This window comes from Pongo pygmaeus, chromosome 18 (genome assembly GCF_028885625.2).
Source record: "Pongo pygmaeus isolate AG05252 chromosome 18, NHGRI_mPonPyg2-v2.0_pri, whole genome shotgun sequence".
Taxonomy (NCBI): domain Eukaryota; kingdom Metazoa; phylum Chordata; class Mammalia; order Primates; family Hominidae; genus Pongo; species Pongo pygmaeus.
Window position 1 is genome coordinate 30,158,991 of NC_072391.2, and position 16,952 is coordinate 30,175,942.

Consider the following 16,952-nt stretch of genomic DNA (forward strand, 5'->3'; position numbering starts at 1 on the left):
AACTAGCGAATGGGTGTACTCCCACACAACAGGATAGGAGCGCTCAGGCCATGTGTGGTGAGTTGGGGGGTATGGTCCACCCACTCACATTTCCAAGAGGCTGGGCTGTCACAGGCACAGTGAGCCCACCTGCAGCCTTCCACTGGCTTCCCGGAACATTGAGGGGAGCCTCGCAGGGTCCCCTATGGGGCTCTGACATTGCTGTTGGCCTTCCAGTCCTCACTCAAGAGTCACTAAAGAAGTGTCCTGTTTCCTGCTCAGGGAGGGAGGCCACGCAGGCCTGTGGTCTTTCTAAGGTGACTTTCCATGCCCCTGGGGGTTGAGGCAGAGTGACTAGGCCTTCGGTACCACACATCAGAACCCAGGTGCCACCTGGAGATGGACCACATGCTGGAGGAGGAAAAAGCCGTGGGAATAATACTGGGGACAGGCCTGGCTGGAACGCAGGGGGCCCGGCTTTTGCCATTGGGGCTGGGCTTTCTTGTTTGGAGGTGGGGTACAGTGGGAAGGATCCCCAAAGTCCCCTCCAGCTCTGAGCCACTAATTAGCAGGACAGCTGAAAAGCCCACCCCACAGCCAGAAGTCAGAAATTTGGACTCCTGTGTGCAATGTTGGAAAAAACATTTTTTGAAAAATAAAAAATAAAAAAAAAATTTGTTTTTTCCTTTTAAACAAGCATGAGACCAATAAAATATGGTCTGTGGACTGTTTATTTGGAACTTCACCCAATACTATTTATTCTTTTCTCTGCAAGTTCAGGCTCAGACAGGGCTTTGCTTTCATCTACAAAATGCTGGGGTGGCAGAGGGTGCATGGCACAGATACTAGCCTTCCACTCCAAATGTGTACACTTGACCGTATGTGTAAAACAGGCAGGAGGAAATAAAACAGAGTTCAAGGGATGCACAGCAAGTATATGGAGGACATTGCTTGGGCCTCCCTGATTGATGGTCCCACGTGTCCCTGCAGGAGGCACAGAGAACCTCCAGGTGGTGATTAAAACAGGAGAAATCAAATGCACACTCAGTCTTGGGTGTGCTGAGGCCTGGCCATGGCTGTTAAAGACCAGGGCCAGGGTGCTGCTCTGAAGCAGGGCACTCAAGCCCAGCGTGGCATTTTCCTGAACCAGTTCCATTTCCCCCAGTCCTCCCTGCCCCGCTGTGGCCAAAGTAACAAGCACGTGCAGCGCCCCACCGGGGTTGACACTGCTGTTTCTGCAAGGGTGGCCCATTTGGGATTGGGGAGGGGGGGCACCCTCTTATCAGGGCCCCACTCTGCTGCTCTTGACTGGAGTCTCTGAGGATAGGGCTTGGGCTCCACATGCTATAAGATCTCTCTGTGGACTTTGAGGCGCCCTAATGATCGGGTCCTCACCCATCTGAATTCATCGGCGGGACTAGGAAAGTCCCTTTGTTTTCTTATTCTTTTTTCCCCTCGTATTCCAAATTAGGTGACTTGTTAATGTAAGCCAGGAGCAGATTTTTAGGGTTAGTGATTAAATACAAAATGAACGGGTCCTCCTTATAATTCACTTTTGATGACTTAGGGGAGAACGAGGCCCTGGGCAGCACTGGCTGGGGCCCCTCAGCACCTCTCTGTTGGGGTCTTGGGTGATGACTGAGCTATGTGGTCTTGGGTGTGTGATTTAACTTCTCTGAACCTCAAGTGCCCACATTTGTATAAGAGTAGTAAGACCACTGACTTCCCAGGCTCCACCGGGGGTTCGATGTGATTTCCCTTTCTCACTCTCATCTTCCTTCAGCCGCAGCAGAGCGGCCGCATGGACCTGTGTCCTCGGGAGACAGATGACTCACTGCCCACGGAAAGGCAGCTTTCCCATCCAGTGACCACCCACAACCAGAATATCTTGGCATTCCAAAGTGATGATTTGAAAAGCTACGCGGTATAGCTCAATTACTTTCTCAGGTCCTTTGCCATGCCTCATTTCCTCTCCTGCTTCATTTTCTGTCTTAAACATTAGACTTAAAAACTTCATCTCTGGGAGGGATTGTGGAGGTCACTGGATCCCATCCCCATGCTTTAAAGAGTAAAGAGAGAGATGAGGAAAGCTGGCCAAGGGGTGCAAAGCTTCAGTTCTATGAGATGCTAAGCCCTGGAGGCTCACAGCTTGGTCATGACAGGTGACAATCCGGAGCTGTACACTTGAAATGCACCAAGTGTGCTCACCGTAACGAGAAAAGGTACTATGTGGGGTGATGGATGTGCTAATTGGCTTGATTGTGGCGATTATTCTGCAATGTATACGTACATCAAATCCTCCAGTTGTATACCATAAACATACACAATAAACACAATGAAATAAAAATAAAACAACGATAAAAAAATAAAGTTGAAAGACGTGTGGGCTGGCATGTTGGGGGAATCAGCCCAAAAGCCCACAGCGGAGAAGGGCAGGGGCAGTACCTCACAAGCCCGGCCTCGGAAGGGCCCACAACCCCACTGTGCTGCTGGGCAGCCGGCACCCACCTGGAATGACTGGTAGGACTTCATCTGACTGTCTGAGAGGGCCAGCGTGCTCTGGATCAGGTTCTGGAGCACCAGAAAGTGGATGTCATCCACGCTGAAAGAGAGGGGGCGGCAGGGCACCATGAGACCACAGGCACTGCTCAGCTCAGGCAGATGCAATTCTTAGGGAAAAAAACTTGAATCTCACAAAAGGGACACAAATGCCAAAACTATTCACAAAAGAAAACACAATATATGATGGTTTCTAGGCTTTACTAACAGGTCCATTTTTGCAGGAGAAAAGTTTCTTTTAGTAGATAGGGGGTGACCTACCCAGAACGGGTTTACATGACCACTAATAAATGTAGTTAGTACTTCTCATTTCTTTCCCTCTAATTCTAAACGAGTTTTTCTCCGAAGAAAAAAGGTTTCTCACTGAAATACAGAGCTAAAATCAAAGTGACTATTGATTATCCAAGATGGAAAAACAAAACCTGGGCTTTTGGAACTGAGTTTTGCTTGGAAAGCTCATGGGTTCAGAGTTTAAATCCTTTCCTCAACCTATCTTAAGGTTTGGCCAGTGATATTCAACGCTAGGGGGTCAGGAACTTTTCCTCTGAAGGGCCAGTTAATACCTGCTTTAGTCTTGGTGGGCTCTGTGGAATCTGTTCCAACTATACCTGACCCTTCTGCAGTGTGGTCTGAACTGTGCAGATCCACTTATACATAGATTTTCTTTCACCTCAGCCACCCTAGAAACAGCAAGACCAACCCCTCCTCTTCCTCTGTCCCTTCAGACTACTCAAAATGAAGACAAGGATGAAGACCTTTAAGATGATCTACTTCCACTTAGTGAATAGTAAATGATTTTCTCTTTTTTTTTTTTGAGACAGAGTTTTGCTCATGTTGCCCAGGCTTCAGTGCCATGGTGTGATCTCAGCTCACTGCAACCTCCGTTTCCCAGGATCAAGCGATTCTCCTGCCTCAGCCTCCCGAGCAGCTGGGATCACAGGCGCCTGCCACGCCCAGCTAATCTTTGTATTTTTAAGTAGAGACAGGGTTTCACCATGTTGGCCAGGCTGGCCTTGAACTCTTGACCTCAGGTGATCCGCCCGCAGCGTCCTCCCAAAGTGCTGGGATTACAGGCGTGAGGCATCGTGCCTGGCCCCTTATTTTTGTTAATAGTTTCTTTTCTCTACTTTAAGAGTACAGTACATAATACATGTAAGATACAAAATATATATTAATCAACTCTGTTATTGATAAGGTTTCTGGTCAACAGTAGGCTATCAGTGGTTAGGTTTTGAGGAGTCAAAAGTTACAAGTGTGGCCAGGCATAGTGGCTTACTCCTGTTTATTAATCAATTGTCTGTTATTGATAAGGTTTCTGATCAACAGTAGGCTATCAGTGGTTAGGTTTAGGGAGTCAAAAGTTATACTTGGGCCAGGAGTGGTGGCTTATGCCTGTAATCCCAGCACTTTGAGAGGCCAAGGCGGGCAGATCACTTGAGGCCAGGAGTTCGAGACCAGTCTGGCCAACATGGCAAAACCCTGTCTCTACTAAAAAATACAAAAATTAGCTGGGTGTGGTGGTAGGTGCCTGTAATCTCAGCTATTCGGGAGGCTGAAGAATGAGAATCACCTGAACCAAGGAGGCAGAGGCTGCAGTGAGCTGAGATCAATCCACTGCACTTCAGCCTGGGCTAAAGAGCGAGACTCCATCTCAAAAGAAAAAAAAAGGAAAAAAAAAAAAGTTCTATGTGGATTTTTGACTGTGCAGGGGGTCGGCATCCCCTTACCCACAAGTTGTTCAAAGGTCAATTGTATTCACCTCTGATGTTCTTGCATAAAAGCAGCATAGACAACATACAGAATGAGCATGGCTGTATGCCAATAAAATTTTGTTTACACAAACAGGTAGTGGCTGGATTTGGCCCTAGATTACCCCAGTGCAATAGGTTGTCAGCCACCAAGTTATTAAGCAGCTGAGGAAAAGCTACTCTATATATCAGTACTTACCTGTTAAGTTCATCCTCTTTCCTGGTTTGATCTTTTTCATCCCCAATCGCCAAAACTCGGTACCTGCAAAAGAAACATAAGAGCATGTCAATGAAACAAAACAGCTCCTCACTAAGCAAGCGGATGCTGGCTCAAGATGGCCATTTATTGGCTAAAGTGTTAGGAGTGGGAGAAATGTTAAACTCACCAAATGTAGAGCGCTGTGCATGTAAATTAAAATGAGAATATACCCTGTTCTGCCTGTTATAAAAAGGAGGGCTGAGAAAATGTGCAATGTCCACTTACCGACCATTATGTGGCAACACGGAAAAACGTGAATTGGCAAAGATCCACTGTTAATTGTAAGAGGAACAGGATCTAAAACTGTGAGTGTTACAATCCAAAAAAAAAAAAAAAAAAAGCACAAGGAAGAAAATGTCTCAGAAGTAATCTAAAAAAATTATTCTCACAGAAAAAGGAAAAAGGTGGTTCCCAGAGGCTGGGAGGTGGAAGGGAAGGAATGAAGAAAGGAAAGATGTTGAGCAAAGGGTATAAAGTTACAGTTAGACCAGAGGAAAAGGTTTTCATGATTTAGAACTGCATGGTGACCACAGTTAATAACACATTACATATTTTGAAATTACTAAAATAATAGATTTTTAAGGTTCGTATTGCCAAAAAAAGAAGTTGGTGAGGCGACAGATATGTTGGTTAACTTGACTTCATCCTTCCTCAATGAACACATATATTAAAACATCACACTGTACCCCATAAATATATAAAATTGTTACTCATCAATTAAAACAAAGAAATATGAAAATCCCCAAAGAGTAGCCATATTAGGTGTGGAATTACAAACCATTTCCCCATTTCTTTTTTGAGTTTCATGTAATATTATTTTACTGTATTTATACCAAGCAAGTAAATTTAAGAATAAATCACCAACCCAAATGTCCAACAATGATAGACTGGATTAAGAAAATGTGGCACATATACACCATGGAATACTATGCAGCCATAAAAAATGATGAGTTCATGTCCTTTGTAGGGACATGGATGAAATTGGAAATCATCATCCTCAGTAAACTATCACAAGAACAAAAAACCAAACACCGCATATTCTCACTCATAGGTGGGAACTGAACAATGAGAACACCTGGACACAGGAAGGGGATCATCACACTCTGGGGACTGTTGTGGGGTGGGGGGAGGGGGGAGGGATGGCATTGGGAGATATACCTAATGTTAGATGACAAGTTAGTGGGTGCAGTGCACCAGCATGGCACATGTATACATGTCCAACTAACCTGCAATTGCGCACATGTACCCTAAAACCTAAAGTATAATAATAATAAATTTAAAAAAAAAAGAATAGATCATAGAATTGCCTTTTTATAAAATATGGCAAATTGGCCATTTGTAGGACAGTTCTTTGGTTTCTAACAAACTAATGGAAAAATTAATCTTGACTGCAATAGTAAATTCCTCTTATAATTTAGTGCCAAGAAAAAGAAACTTTTCAGAAAAATGTGAAAACCACCTCTGCTTCCTAGGTTCAAGTGATTCTTCTGCTTCAGCCTCCCAAGTAGCTGGGATTACAGGCGCGTGCCACCATGCCCAGCTAATTTTTGTATTTTTAGAAGAGACAGGGTTTCACCATGTTGGCCAGGCTGGTCTTGAACTGCTGACCTCAGGTGATCCACCCGCCTTGGCCTCCCAAACTGCTGGGATGATGGGTGTTAAGCCCCCACACCTGGCTTGGAACCATTTTCTATTCTGCCTTGCCTGCCCGAATGCTCAGGATCACAATCAGTATTAAACTGTTACACCTGCAACTTTTTCTTCTCTAAATGGTTCATGGGCTCTCCTTTAAAAATCTCTGTCTTCTTTTACGATTAAAAGTTGTGGCTGGGTGTGGTGGCTCACGCCCGTAATCCCAGCACTTTGGGAGGCTCAGATGGGCGGATCACAAGGTCAGGAGATCCAGACCATCCTCGCTAACACGGTGAAACCCCGTCTCTACTAAAAATACAAAAAAATTAGCCGGGCATGGTGGCGGGCGCCTGTAGTCCCAGCTACTTGGGAGGCTGAGGCAGGAGAATGACGTGAACCTGGGAAGCGGAGCTTGCAGTGAGCTGAGAGCACGCCACCACACTCCAGCCCGGGGGGCCGGGGTGAGACTCCATCTCAAAAAAAAAAAAAAAAAAAAGTTGCCCCATAACTTTACTGAGAATATGTGGAGATATAAATTACAAATCAGTAAACAGGCCATTGGATTGACTTGAAACCATGCCATTTTGGAATTCTGGGCAATAGTCTACTGCAAACCAAAAACAAAACCCAGAATGTTGGTAAAGGATATCAACTCTGAAAACGAGTACAAACTGCTCTTTAGGCATGGCAATACAGCGGGCGAGACATACATTATCTGTTGAGTGAATGAAGGAATGAGGTCTTCAACTGAAATGTTGAGAGTAAGGGTGCCGTACAGTTCACAGGCAGAACTGATGGATGCCATCATTTTACAGGGAGAAATTCAGAAAAACAGTGGCTGGAGGGACTTTTTGGGTGAGGATGGTGCAGAAAAGGGATCTACATTTGGAAGACGCTGAGGAAACAGGCCTAGTTCACAGAACTTAAGATTTAAAAACTGTACAGGGTTCTGTGCTCATATCCAAGAATCTTCTTCCAAATGCCGAGTGGTTACACACCCTCCTATGTTCAAATCCTGGCCCTGGTACTTACAAGCACTGCGATCTTGGGCACGTTACTTACATAGGAATTTCCTCAAAGGTAAAGTAAGCAAACCTAGCAAAAAGTACACCAACCAAACAAGGAAGCCTGAAGGACCAATGGGAGAATGAATATAAATTCCCGGCAGGGTGCTAGGTCCCAGTCTGTGTTCAAGTCACCCATGAGAGGAGAGACAGGAGGGCCACTGCAAGGCCAAATGCAGCCAGGCAGGTGCTGTGTGCTTCCCGGACCTGCTGATAAGGGAGACAGGGCTGGCCTTTTCTTCTTGCCCTGCGAGGGCCACATGGAACCATTCCAGAAGTGGCTTACCTGGCAAACAGCTCCTGGAGTGTGTCTGGGATTTCAAGGTTAGAATTCCTTAGGGCTGAACTGAACTTTTCTTTAAGCTTCTCCACAAATTCTTTAAACTCGTTGGCACAAACCTTTCAATATGAGAGCATGAGAGGTTAAGCCCTTAACTCTTCCTAAAGGGAGGTTTTGCTAAGATGCACCAAGGAATATCTTGTAACAAACTCCTGCACCAGCTAAGTCTGAGAACCACTGACCAGGTGCCACCCCTGGTCACCTGTCATCTGAGAAGCCTGGTCTGTAGAGGAGGCAAAAGACCCTCACCACTACGCTCAGGAAACTGGGGTACCTGGTGCCAACTAACCCGCCGACAGCCTCACACCTGCATCGCTGGCACTCTCCCAAGCCCCAGGTGAGATGACTCAAATGTGCCCCACACAGTGCTCCCTCACAGCCTCCCTCCTCCCACCAGGCCTGGTGTTCCCTGGTTCACCCGTGTAGTCAGCCTCCTTCCTCTGCCCCAGCCTCACACTCCACGGTGGCCCCCAAATCAGTTTCCTCCTCTATATGCGCACTGCAATCATATCAGTCCAGACCCAGATCTGAGGAGCAAGCTGGTTGCGTCACCCGGTGTGCAATGCGACATGGTATGCTCCCGCTCATCCCTGGCCTGGTGGCTGTGTAGGACGCAGCCCCTGCTGCATCTGGCTGCTGTGCCTGCCAGCCCCGCGGCTCCCTCTCCCCTCACTGTCGCTGCCCCAGCTGCCGTGGTTTCCAGTCTCGCCCAGTGCTGACACCTTTACTAAGCCCACTGGCAGACACTGTGGGTGTCTGTGGGTCACCTACTCCATTTTTCCCCACACTTTCTGATTAGCCAGTCTCAATTTGCTGTGGGGAGGGAGGATGCCCAGTCTCCTAGGATACGCCAGGACAGTTTAAGCCACTCATGGCATCCTGGGTCCGCTGTGCTATGTCCCACTGTTTCCCAGCCACGTGGCCCAGGTCTGCCAGGGGCTCCTGGGAAAGGCTGCCCCCTGATACAAGGGCCGTGTGGATCTATTGCAGCCCCTCTCCCCACTGCGTCCTGCTCTGGAATTCTGTTGTGAGGACTTGAGCTCTCATAGTCAACATTTGCAACCAGGGGGTGACTGGCATAGGATGGAAAGCTGACCACTGCTCCTGGAGGGGAGTGTGGCGGCAGGAACCTGGGAGCCTGATGACATCTCTGCTCCCCTGCACCAGACCAGGACTGCCTACCCTCAACTGCTTGGCATTTGGGAAAAAGGAAGCCGTATACTCCCATTAGGTTAGGTTTTTCTGTCACTTCCATCCAAAAGCATTGCTGAGCCTCCTCCCCGACCTCTGTGGGCCTGTGCCTCCCTCTTCTGGGAGCTGACTACACTGTCCTGCAATGGCCATGTACTTCTCTGTCTGTCCCACTCGCCTGTGGCTTCCTTGGGGAAAAGGCAGCCTCTCCTTGTCCACTGGCCTCACTTGGCACAAGTCCTGCCACACACACTGTAGTGTCCAGGGTTAGCACAGAAATGAAAGATGAGCAGCCTCTGAGGCGAAGGGCAGGAGTCTGGGTCAGCAGACAGCTTCCCTCCTTGTCAGCCACCGCCTTGGCCCCTCTGGACAGAAAACTCAGAAAGAAAACCCACACCCAGTCTGCAAGCTTTCTAGGAAGCCTGTACTTTCTGAAGAGATGTTCTATTTTCTTAACAAAACAGGCCCAAGGCACAGCAGCCCTTTAAAGTGGCCTGCCAGATTCTAATCATCTTTAAAAACAGGTGCTTGAAGCCAGATCAAGTCAAGGCCAACCAGAGAGCTGACTCGGTGATTTCTCAAGTGAGCAGGAAACAAAGTCCACGTTCCTAAGGCTGGCAGGGGCACTGTGGGACAAGAGGAGCTGACTGAAGTCTAGCTGCCCCAACCTCCCAAGCATGCTAAGCCCTACACTCACACAGGACCTACCTTTGGGTCATCGTAGTCACCTCTTCGATTCATGAAATCTCCAACAAGCGCTTTATCCTGGTACACCTCGGCCAGGCACACTCTGCAGGAAGAGGAGACAAAGCTGGAGTCTGGGAATTGCACTGATGCCCATGTTCGGAACCTTCAGAGAGCTCCATTCTCATGTTTCTGGCCTTGGCTGACCTTGAAGCATGAGTTACTTATATGCCTGTTGCATGACTGAAGCTTTTACGAATGAAGGATTTGGGGTCAGCCAAGCCTGACCTCAGTCAGGTCTGTTCACACTTTACACCTTGGCTTCTCTGAACTTCCGTCCTTCATGGGTAACCGAGAACACTGAGTCCCAAACTGTCTCTCACAGGGGTTTGGCCAGGGCCATATGGGCTGACCTATGTGAAAGTGCATTACACATTTAAAAACATCAAACAGGCTTTGGAGTTTATTATTCTTAGGCTCTCTAATCTACTGCAAAGCAGGTGTGTCCACTCCACTAACCTTCACATCTCCATGATATAAGGAGAGGCTGACTTGCCCAAAAGAAAATGAAGGGGAAGGCGACCAGCATTTGCTGGGCTCCTGTCCGTCAGGCACTGCTGCCTTCATAAAGAGCTTGCCAGATAGAGACTCATTCCACTTTACAGCCTGGTAGGGCAAGGGGACTCCCTGAGGTCACACACAAGAGCAGGGCAGGAGGACAGTTTTCAGCTCTGCTAAGAACATGGCAGAGGGCATCCTATCCAATGATCCCAGGTCCTGCCTAGCTTGCTGCTGGAGGGAGCCACCAATCAGAGCTCTCAGGAACTGCTCTGAGGGCCGAAAACAGCAGCAAAAGCCAGCCTCTGCCTCTGCCTCCACCACCTGCTAGGCATGTGGTATTTAGTGAGTCAGCCTATCTAGTCTCTGCATCTTCATCCAAAAAAAGGATAACACCACCTACTTCTCATGGCCGCTGTAAGGTCCAAGCAATACCTTGCATGGGAAAGCACCCAGAATCATGCTGGGCCCTCACCCTCAAAAAACCAAGGTCCATCTCCCCAGCAGACTCCAACACTTGGCCAGCCCATCAGACACCTCAGTGTGCTCCAGATGCACTTCCCACCAGACTCTTAAGCAAACGGGATAACGTAACCGTGTCCCGGAGTGATGGGGCTTCAATGAGGCTTACTTATAGTTGAGATAGGCCTGTGGGTTTTTGACTATGTAGCGAGCTCTTCGTCCAACAGAATGAGATGTTTTATCCAAAGACTCTTCAAACGTGGCATGCAAAATGTCCCGTACCACCTGCCAGGTGACAAATGGGCCCTTCACCTGGATCAAACACAGAGCCAAGACAAAAAGTCAGTATCCTCAGAGCCCACATCATGGGGAATTACCATAAAAAAGTGGACAAAATGTGTTTTGTGCAGCCTCCTTCCTCAGAGAATCCCCACAACTGTCACCTCACAATATTTACTGGGCCCACCATGTGCCAGACACTGAGGGAGATTCTGGGCAGACAAGCATAGGATGAGGCCTCAGTGACCAGCGGTAAAGAGTGTATTTTAGCAAGTGCCATGTGTGACAAAGGTGCCCAGAGGGGCAGGGGGGAACTGCCTGAAAGGGCGCTGTAATAGAGGGAATTATGGGGATGTAAAGTGTGTTTAGTTAGAGGTCTTAGTGTCCTAATTATGCACCATGTGTGCTCAGAAACGTTCCGTATGTTGTGCTTGTATGTTATGTTAGTAGAAGCAGAATGTACAAAATTAGCAGACCCAGGAGAACATCTTGGTCAATAACACAGGAAGGCAAGGCCGACATGAGAAAGCTCTTGACGAGTTATTTTCTTACATCCCCAAGGATGAGGTGAGCCAAAAAGTCTGTAAGTTCTGGTAAGCGGCGAGAGTCCACCAACACTGACCTATGCAGGACCCTCCCGCCTCCTCCAGCTGCACCAGAGCTGGAGCAGATGGAGGGACGCCCCACTTCCCCAACAGCTCTGCAATGACGAAGCCATTGCAGATGCAGGGAACAGAAATTAGGGATGGCAACATGTCACCTTTCAGGTTCTTCCTTGGAAAAGAGGTAGGGATGGAATTCAGGAGAGGACTGAGGGATGAGAGAACAGGGGGCAAGCGGTCAAGACAAGGGATCTAATAGTTTGCAGGCAAGGAGCATCTGGGCACAGAGCCCAAGCTGGGTTTCTCCTGCCTGGCCTGGCTGAGACCCAGAGGCACACCCGGGCTCCTCCGAAGCTGCCTTGTGGCACTACTGCCTGGAAGGGGCCCTGAACTGGACTGGCAGAGCTTTTTCCTGGAAGGCAAATAAGAGGTCTCGCTGCCTTGTGGACCAGCCACGCCGGTGAGCCAAGAGGTACCAGAGGTGACAGAAACAGCGTGAGAAGTATCCAGCCAAGAACAGAGAATGAGCAGGGTAATTACGCCCAATTGGCAGATCATTCCAGACATGATGAGCAGTTACAGGAAGGTAAATGGGAGCTTTTCAGGAAATGAAGGTGGGAGGAAGGAGCAGGCCAGGGTTAGACTCCTGGTGAGGAGAGAGAAAGAACAGCTCTGAACTAGTTTGCCTGCACCTAGGCAAACATTTATATGTATGCAGCTGAAAGCTAAAAAGAAGTGTAGAAAAACAGAATGGTATTAATTTGTAGGATTAGCTGGGCATGGCGGGGTGTGCCTGTAGTCCCAGGGCTATGAGAGGCTGAGGTGGGAGGATCACTTGAGGCCAGGTTGAGGATGCAGTGAGCTGTGATCGTGCCACTGCACTCCAGACTGGGTGAAAGAGCAAGGCTCCATCTTTCTAAAAAAGAAAATGTGTAGGATTCTGGGCAATGCTTTTCCCAGTGGCGAAGCAGAGCAGCTGAGAGGAGTGGTCTCTGGCTGGGAGTATCCGGGAGGCTCAGACAGGAAGGAGCTCCGAGTGAGGGGCAGGCCCACTGCTGGGCTGGGCTGGTTGGTACCTTGGTGTTGAGGACATTGCTGGCAATGCGGCACAGCACAAGCAGCCCGTCCTCCTGCATGGACCAGGTGACGCGAAGCCGCGTCATCCGCTGCAGGGCACTCTGGTCGGCTTCATCATGGTAGCGCAGCCTTTTGCTTTTTTCTCCTGGGAACTCTCCTAAAAACACCAGAGGGAGAAGGGAGGAGACCTCTAACACCTGGTTTGGAGCTGTCACTCTGCAGAGGGGCAGGGTCCCTACCCAGCCAGTGAGATGTGACTAATGGTATTGGTTATCAGATACTCATTGTGTCTAAAGTCACACAAACTAACTGCAAAAGACTCAGGCTCTTCTGATAGATTTTATTTTTTTTAAAATCCCTTTCATCATTTATCTTGATCAAATTTCACAGCAACAGGTTGGAAGGCTCAATGCAGCCTCTAGTTATCTGCCAATCTCCAATCTCCCCCACTGTGACAGAGTCCTTTGAAGGCATCTTGTACAGAAGCCTACAGTGCGTGCTCGGGGCATACCCGCCGAGTGAGCAGGACCAGGGACTGTGCAGTCACTGGGCCCCCACGCTCCCTTGCTCTGTGACCGCATGGGCGTTGTGTAGACTTGAGTGCATCTGGGGACAATAAGGCCTCTGCTCCAGGCCATGGAGAGGGTGGAAGGAGACTGCATATAAAACATCCAGCACACAGTGGTGGCTACTAAATAACTAACATCAGCAGTGAGATCGGTGTCGTTAATAACTAAACAGCACCATCACCATCAAAACAGCAGTCTAGCATCAGGGAATATTCACTGTGTGCCTAGCACTGGTTTATGCTTTTTCAACGTATTATCTTATAATTAGAATACTACTTTATAGCAACCTTATGAAATGGATACCGTTATCACTGTTTTTTGTTGAGGAACACAGAGACATACAGTGACTTGCTGAAGTCACACAGCTGAGTCAGCAGCAGAGGGAGGATCTGAACCTTGAGAGCATAGCCACGGGGCTGCCAAGGTCTCCTGTCCAGGGGAGGTACTGATAGCACCTTCACAGGACAGACACCATATGCCACTGCCAATCTCAAAAGACTGTTTAGCGAGTGTCTTCCAAATTAAGGCAGAAGAAAAGTGGGGCAAGGAAATTTGGACTCGGAGTGACACCACCACATTTTGCATTGTGATAAATTCAGGTTTTTGAGCCAAATTGCTCTTACACATATCTACGACAGGCGAAACTGAGGGGGCCATTTCAACTGATGGAATGCTATTTGTTATGAACGCCAGCCAAATAAACCACTAAAAACAGGTTCCTGTTTAAACATTCTGTCTTTATCTGAAATAGCTACCAGCCGTCAGTGGCTACTGTTAAAACTAGTGGACCACTTAGGCAATATGAAAGTGGTCTAAAAACTAGACGCTGGTCTCCTTACCACCCCCTCTGCTATAAATACTGGCCGGATGAAGAACTCAAAATGGCAGTCTAAAAGGCACCGCACAAGGGGTGCATCAAATCAGAAGGTGCTGCAGGCTTACACGACTGCCAGCTTTCCTCTAATTTAAAAACGCAACATAGGCCCAGCATGGCAGCTCACTTGAGGTCAGGAGTTCCAGACCAGCCTGGCCAATATGGCAAAACCTCGTCTCTACTAAAAATATAAAATTAACCGGGCGTGGTGGCGCAGGCCTGTAATCCCAGCTACTCGAGAGGCTGAGGCAGGAGAATTCCTTGAGCCCAGGAGGCAGAGGTTGCAGTCAGCCAAGATCACACCACTGCACTCCAGCCTGGGCGACAGAGTGAGACTCTGACGCAAAAAAATAAAAATTAAAAAATTAAAATGCAACATGCCTTTGAACTTTGGCCTGATTAGCATAAACACAGATATTAAAAGGTAAACTCTCCCAAAATTAGGATTTTGGCTAGTTGTGATGAGGCTGTTGCTGACATTTTTCCAGCTGAGATGAAACTAGGCATTTGAACTGAATGAGTTCCTAAAGTCAGAAGCTCTAAAAGATACAAAGGCGGAGAAAGCAGGGGAAGCATATGGGAGATTCGAGGCTCTCCCATCTGCCAGATGGATGTGGAAATAAAGCAACCATCGCAGAGAGTCAGCGCCACACATCGAGGGAAGGTGGAAACCCGCGCTGAAGGGCAGAGCTCAGGCCCGGCTGGAGTGAGGCTGTCGCACGTCTCCAAGCCAAAACATAAAGACAAGGCCCATTAAATGTAAATGATCACCACATAACCTTTCTTCCTTCTCTTGATCTTCTTCCCAGGGTCCTTCTTCAGCCGCTTCCGCTTCTGGCTTTTCCCACCCCTCACTCTCCGGTTCCGGTCCAGCGAGGGCTCTCGGTCCACCTCAAACTGCTCTTCCCAGCCAGCACAGAGCTCGGAGCCTACTCTTGCTTCCCCCCAAATATTCAACCTGCTGTTGCCTAGACATAATCACAGGAGACAACAGTTTCAGGATGAGTGCTGCAAAGGCCAGGAAGACCAAACCGAACACAGGGTGGTCGTTTAGGCCCTGAACTGGTACCATATTTACTTCTGGGGTGAACTCCCAGCACACGTACCTCTGGCACTGAGGGGCATTGGGCGCTTGGACAGAAATGTCTGGAGCCTCACTGTGAGTCCATTCTCTGCGGCGGTGTTCTCCTGTGAGACAAGCACAGCACTGGGATGAAGCATGAGCTTCCACAAATCCCCAGCTGCCCAGAGTAACAAATGCACCAAGGTCTCTTAGGAAGGTAAGGGCCGCTGTGCACTGACAGCCAGGGGCTGGAGTCTCCTGCCACCCGCTTTACCATTGCTCATGCACTCCCTCCTGGAGGACCTGTGTCACCCAGACCTTCTGATCCTTCTTTAAAAAGGAATACCTGTCCATGTCACAGAGTAAGTTAGCATCCACTGGGAAAAAAACAGGCCAGGCACACATTTAAGGGGCCTGACGCACCTTCAATACAAACGGAAGCCAGTATTTGTGTCTCTGGTCAGGCAGGGAGGGACAGGAGGGCGAGTAGCGAGGACCCCTGAGATTGTAGTCCGCTGTGACGTGCACCCACCTTTTTGGCCTGGTTGATGATGTAGCTGGTCCAGATCCAGTTGCGCTTGAGGTGTCCGTAGAAGCTGGAATCGAGCCCTGCGGCACCCAGCCCATCTCCAGGGATCAAGCCTTCATCCACCACCTCACGGCTTCCACTAAAAGACAGGAAATCAACAGAAAAGAGCCCTTCTTGGTCATCACCGAAAAAGAGAGCCCATGGCATGGGGTGAGGGACATTTATTTATAACCCCACAGGTAGCAATGAAGAATTTGGGGGCCCTAAGTGTTGACTGGTTTTCACTTTTGCAAGATAAGTCAAAATACAGATTTTTATATAAAATTCTCAAAACAAATTTTGACAACCGATTACATTTTTAAAAACAAGATGTGGGCTAAATAAAGTATGTCTAGAGGCAGCCATCTGCAGCCTCTGCACTGGAGACACAGGCCGTCTGGCCTGACATCCTAAGCCAGACAAGGGCGGGCAGGCATCTGAAACGAGCACCACCGCAGCCCAGTCCTAGCCGGCCGCACTTGGGACGGACACGCACGTGGTGTACTCCAGCATGGCGCACTTGCGCTCCAGGTTGTGCTTGTCCATGGCGCTCTCCTGCTCCTTCTGCAGGCTGCCCTCCTCGTCGCTGCCCTGGTCTGTGCTGCTGTTCTTCCTGACACGCGGGCAGCGCACCACGCCTGGAAAACCAAACATCAGGGTGACCGATCACGCCTTCCTGCTGCAGCTCTGACGGCTACTACCTCTGGCTGGGTGGGGAAGAAGAGTGGATTCCCCGCCTGTGAAAAGGCTCCCCGGCCACTGCGGGGGTCTGAGATTGGTAAGACCTCTTCGTACAAAATATCCATACAAGAAAGTCAGAGGGAACAGAGGAAGAGAGTTGAAGTGCTGGTGGGTGACCTGAGGAAAGGGTCTATGCCAGGCTGAATTCACTGAAGACAGAAGGCAGGCAAGGCAGTCGAGAGAGCCCGGCAGGCTCAGGGAGTCCAGCGCAGGGGAAACCCAGGCCTTCCTGCCTCCCAGAAAGCCCCGGGAGCTGCTGGGGCCAAGGTGGCAGAAACGACTGCCCTTGCTGGTGGTGGCAGGGATACGGAGGGGCCTGTACGGAAAGATTGCTGAGATGCACTGCATGCAGCAGGCCTGGGCCCCACCTGGCTCCAGGAGCAGCCAGATGTCTCCTAAGTGCTCAAGAGGTTTGCTAATGGAGTTGAGAAATGATATCCAGTTATTCTGTAATACAGAAAATTGCACTTCTTGCAAAGAAATATAAAATACCACTAAAAGCACTGCTTGATAGGCGAGGGAAGGTTTGCAGACTCTCAAAGACTCTCTCCTAGCATGCTCGGAGAGCTCGGCTTGATGGCACGGTCGGTGGGGCCCGGGGCAGTGGGAGCTCAAGGCCTCACCCACAGCAGCTGGAACTTTACTTGAGACGCCTTGCCCAACTTCACCTTGGCCCATATGGTGGCGGCAGTGGAGTTCTCAG

The 16,952-nt window shown here is 49.0% G+C and overlaps 1 protein-coding gene across 1 annotated transcript in view; it reads right to left on the reverse strand.

Annotated features, from left to right (window-relative positions):
• GTF3C1 (general transcription factor IIIC subunit 1) overlaps positions 1-16,952 on the reverse strand; it is an 89,888-nt gene that overhangs the window by 13,388 nt on the left and 59,548 nt on the right. Inside the window, exons 20-29 of the mRNA XM_054452716.2 lie at positions 16,005-16,146; positions 15,473-15,608; positions 14,984-15,065; positions 14,657-14,845; positions 12,434-12,591; positions 10,646-10,788; positions 9,481-9,562; positions 7,528-7,640; positions 4,486-4,548; positions 2,488-2,581 (exon numbers count right to left, since the gene is read on the reverse strand). Of these exons, the coding sequence (XP_054308691.1) occupies positions 2,488-2,581; positions 4,486-4,548; positions 7,528-7,640; positions 9,481-9,562; positions 10,646-10,788; positions 12,434-12,591; positions 14,657-14,845; positions 14,984-15,065; positions 15,473-15,608; positions 16,005-16,146 (1,202 nt within the window). The remainder of the gene's footprint in view (positions 1-2,487; positions 2,582-4,485; positions 4,549-7,527; positions 7,641-9,480; positions 9,563-10,645; positions 10,789-12,433; positions 12,592-14,656; positions 14,846-14,983; positions 15,066-15,472; positions 15,609-16,004; positions 16,147-16,952) is intronic.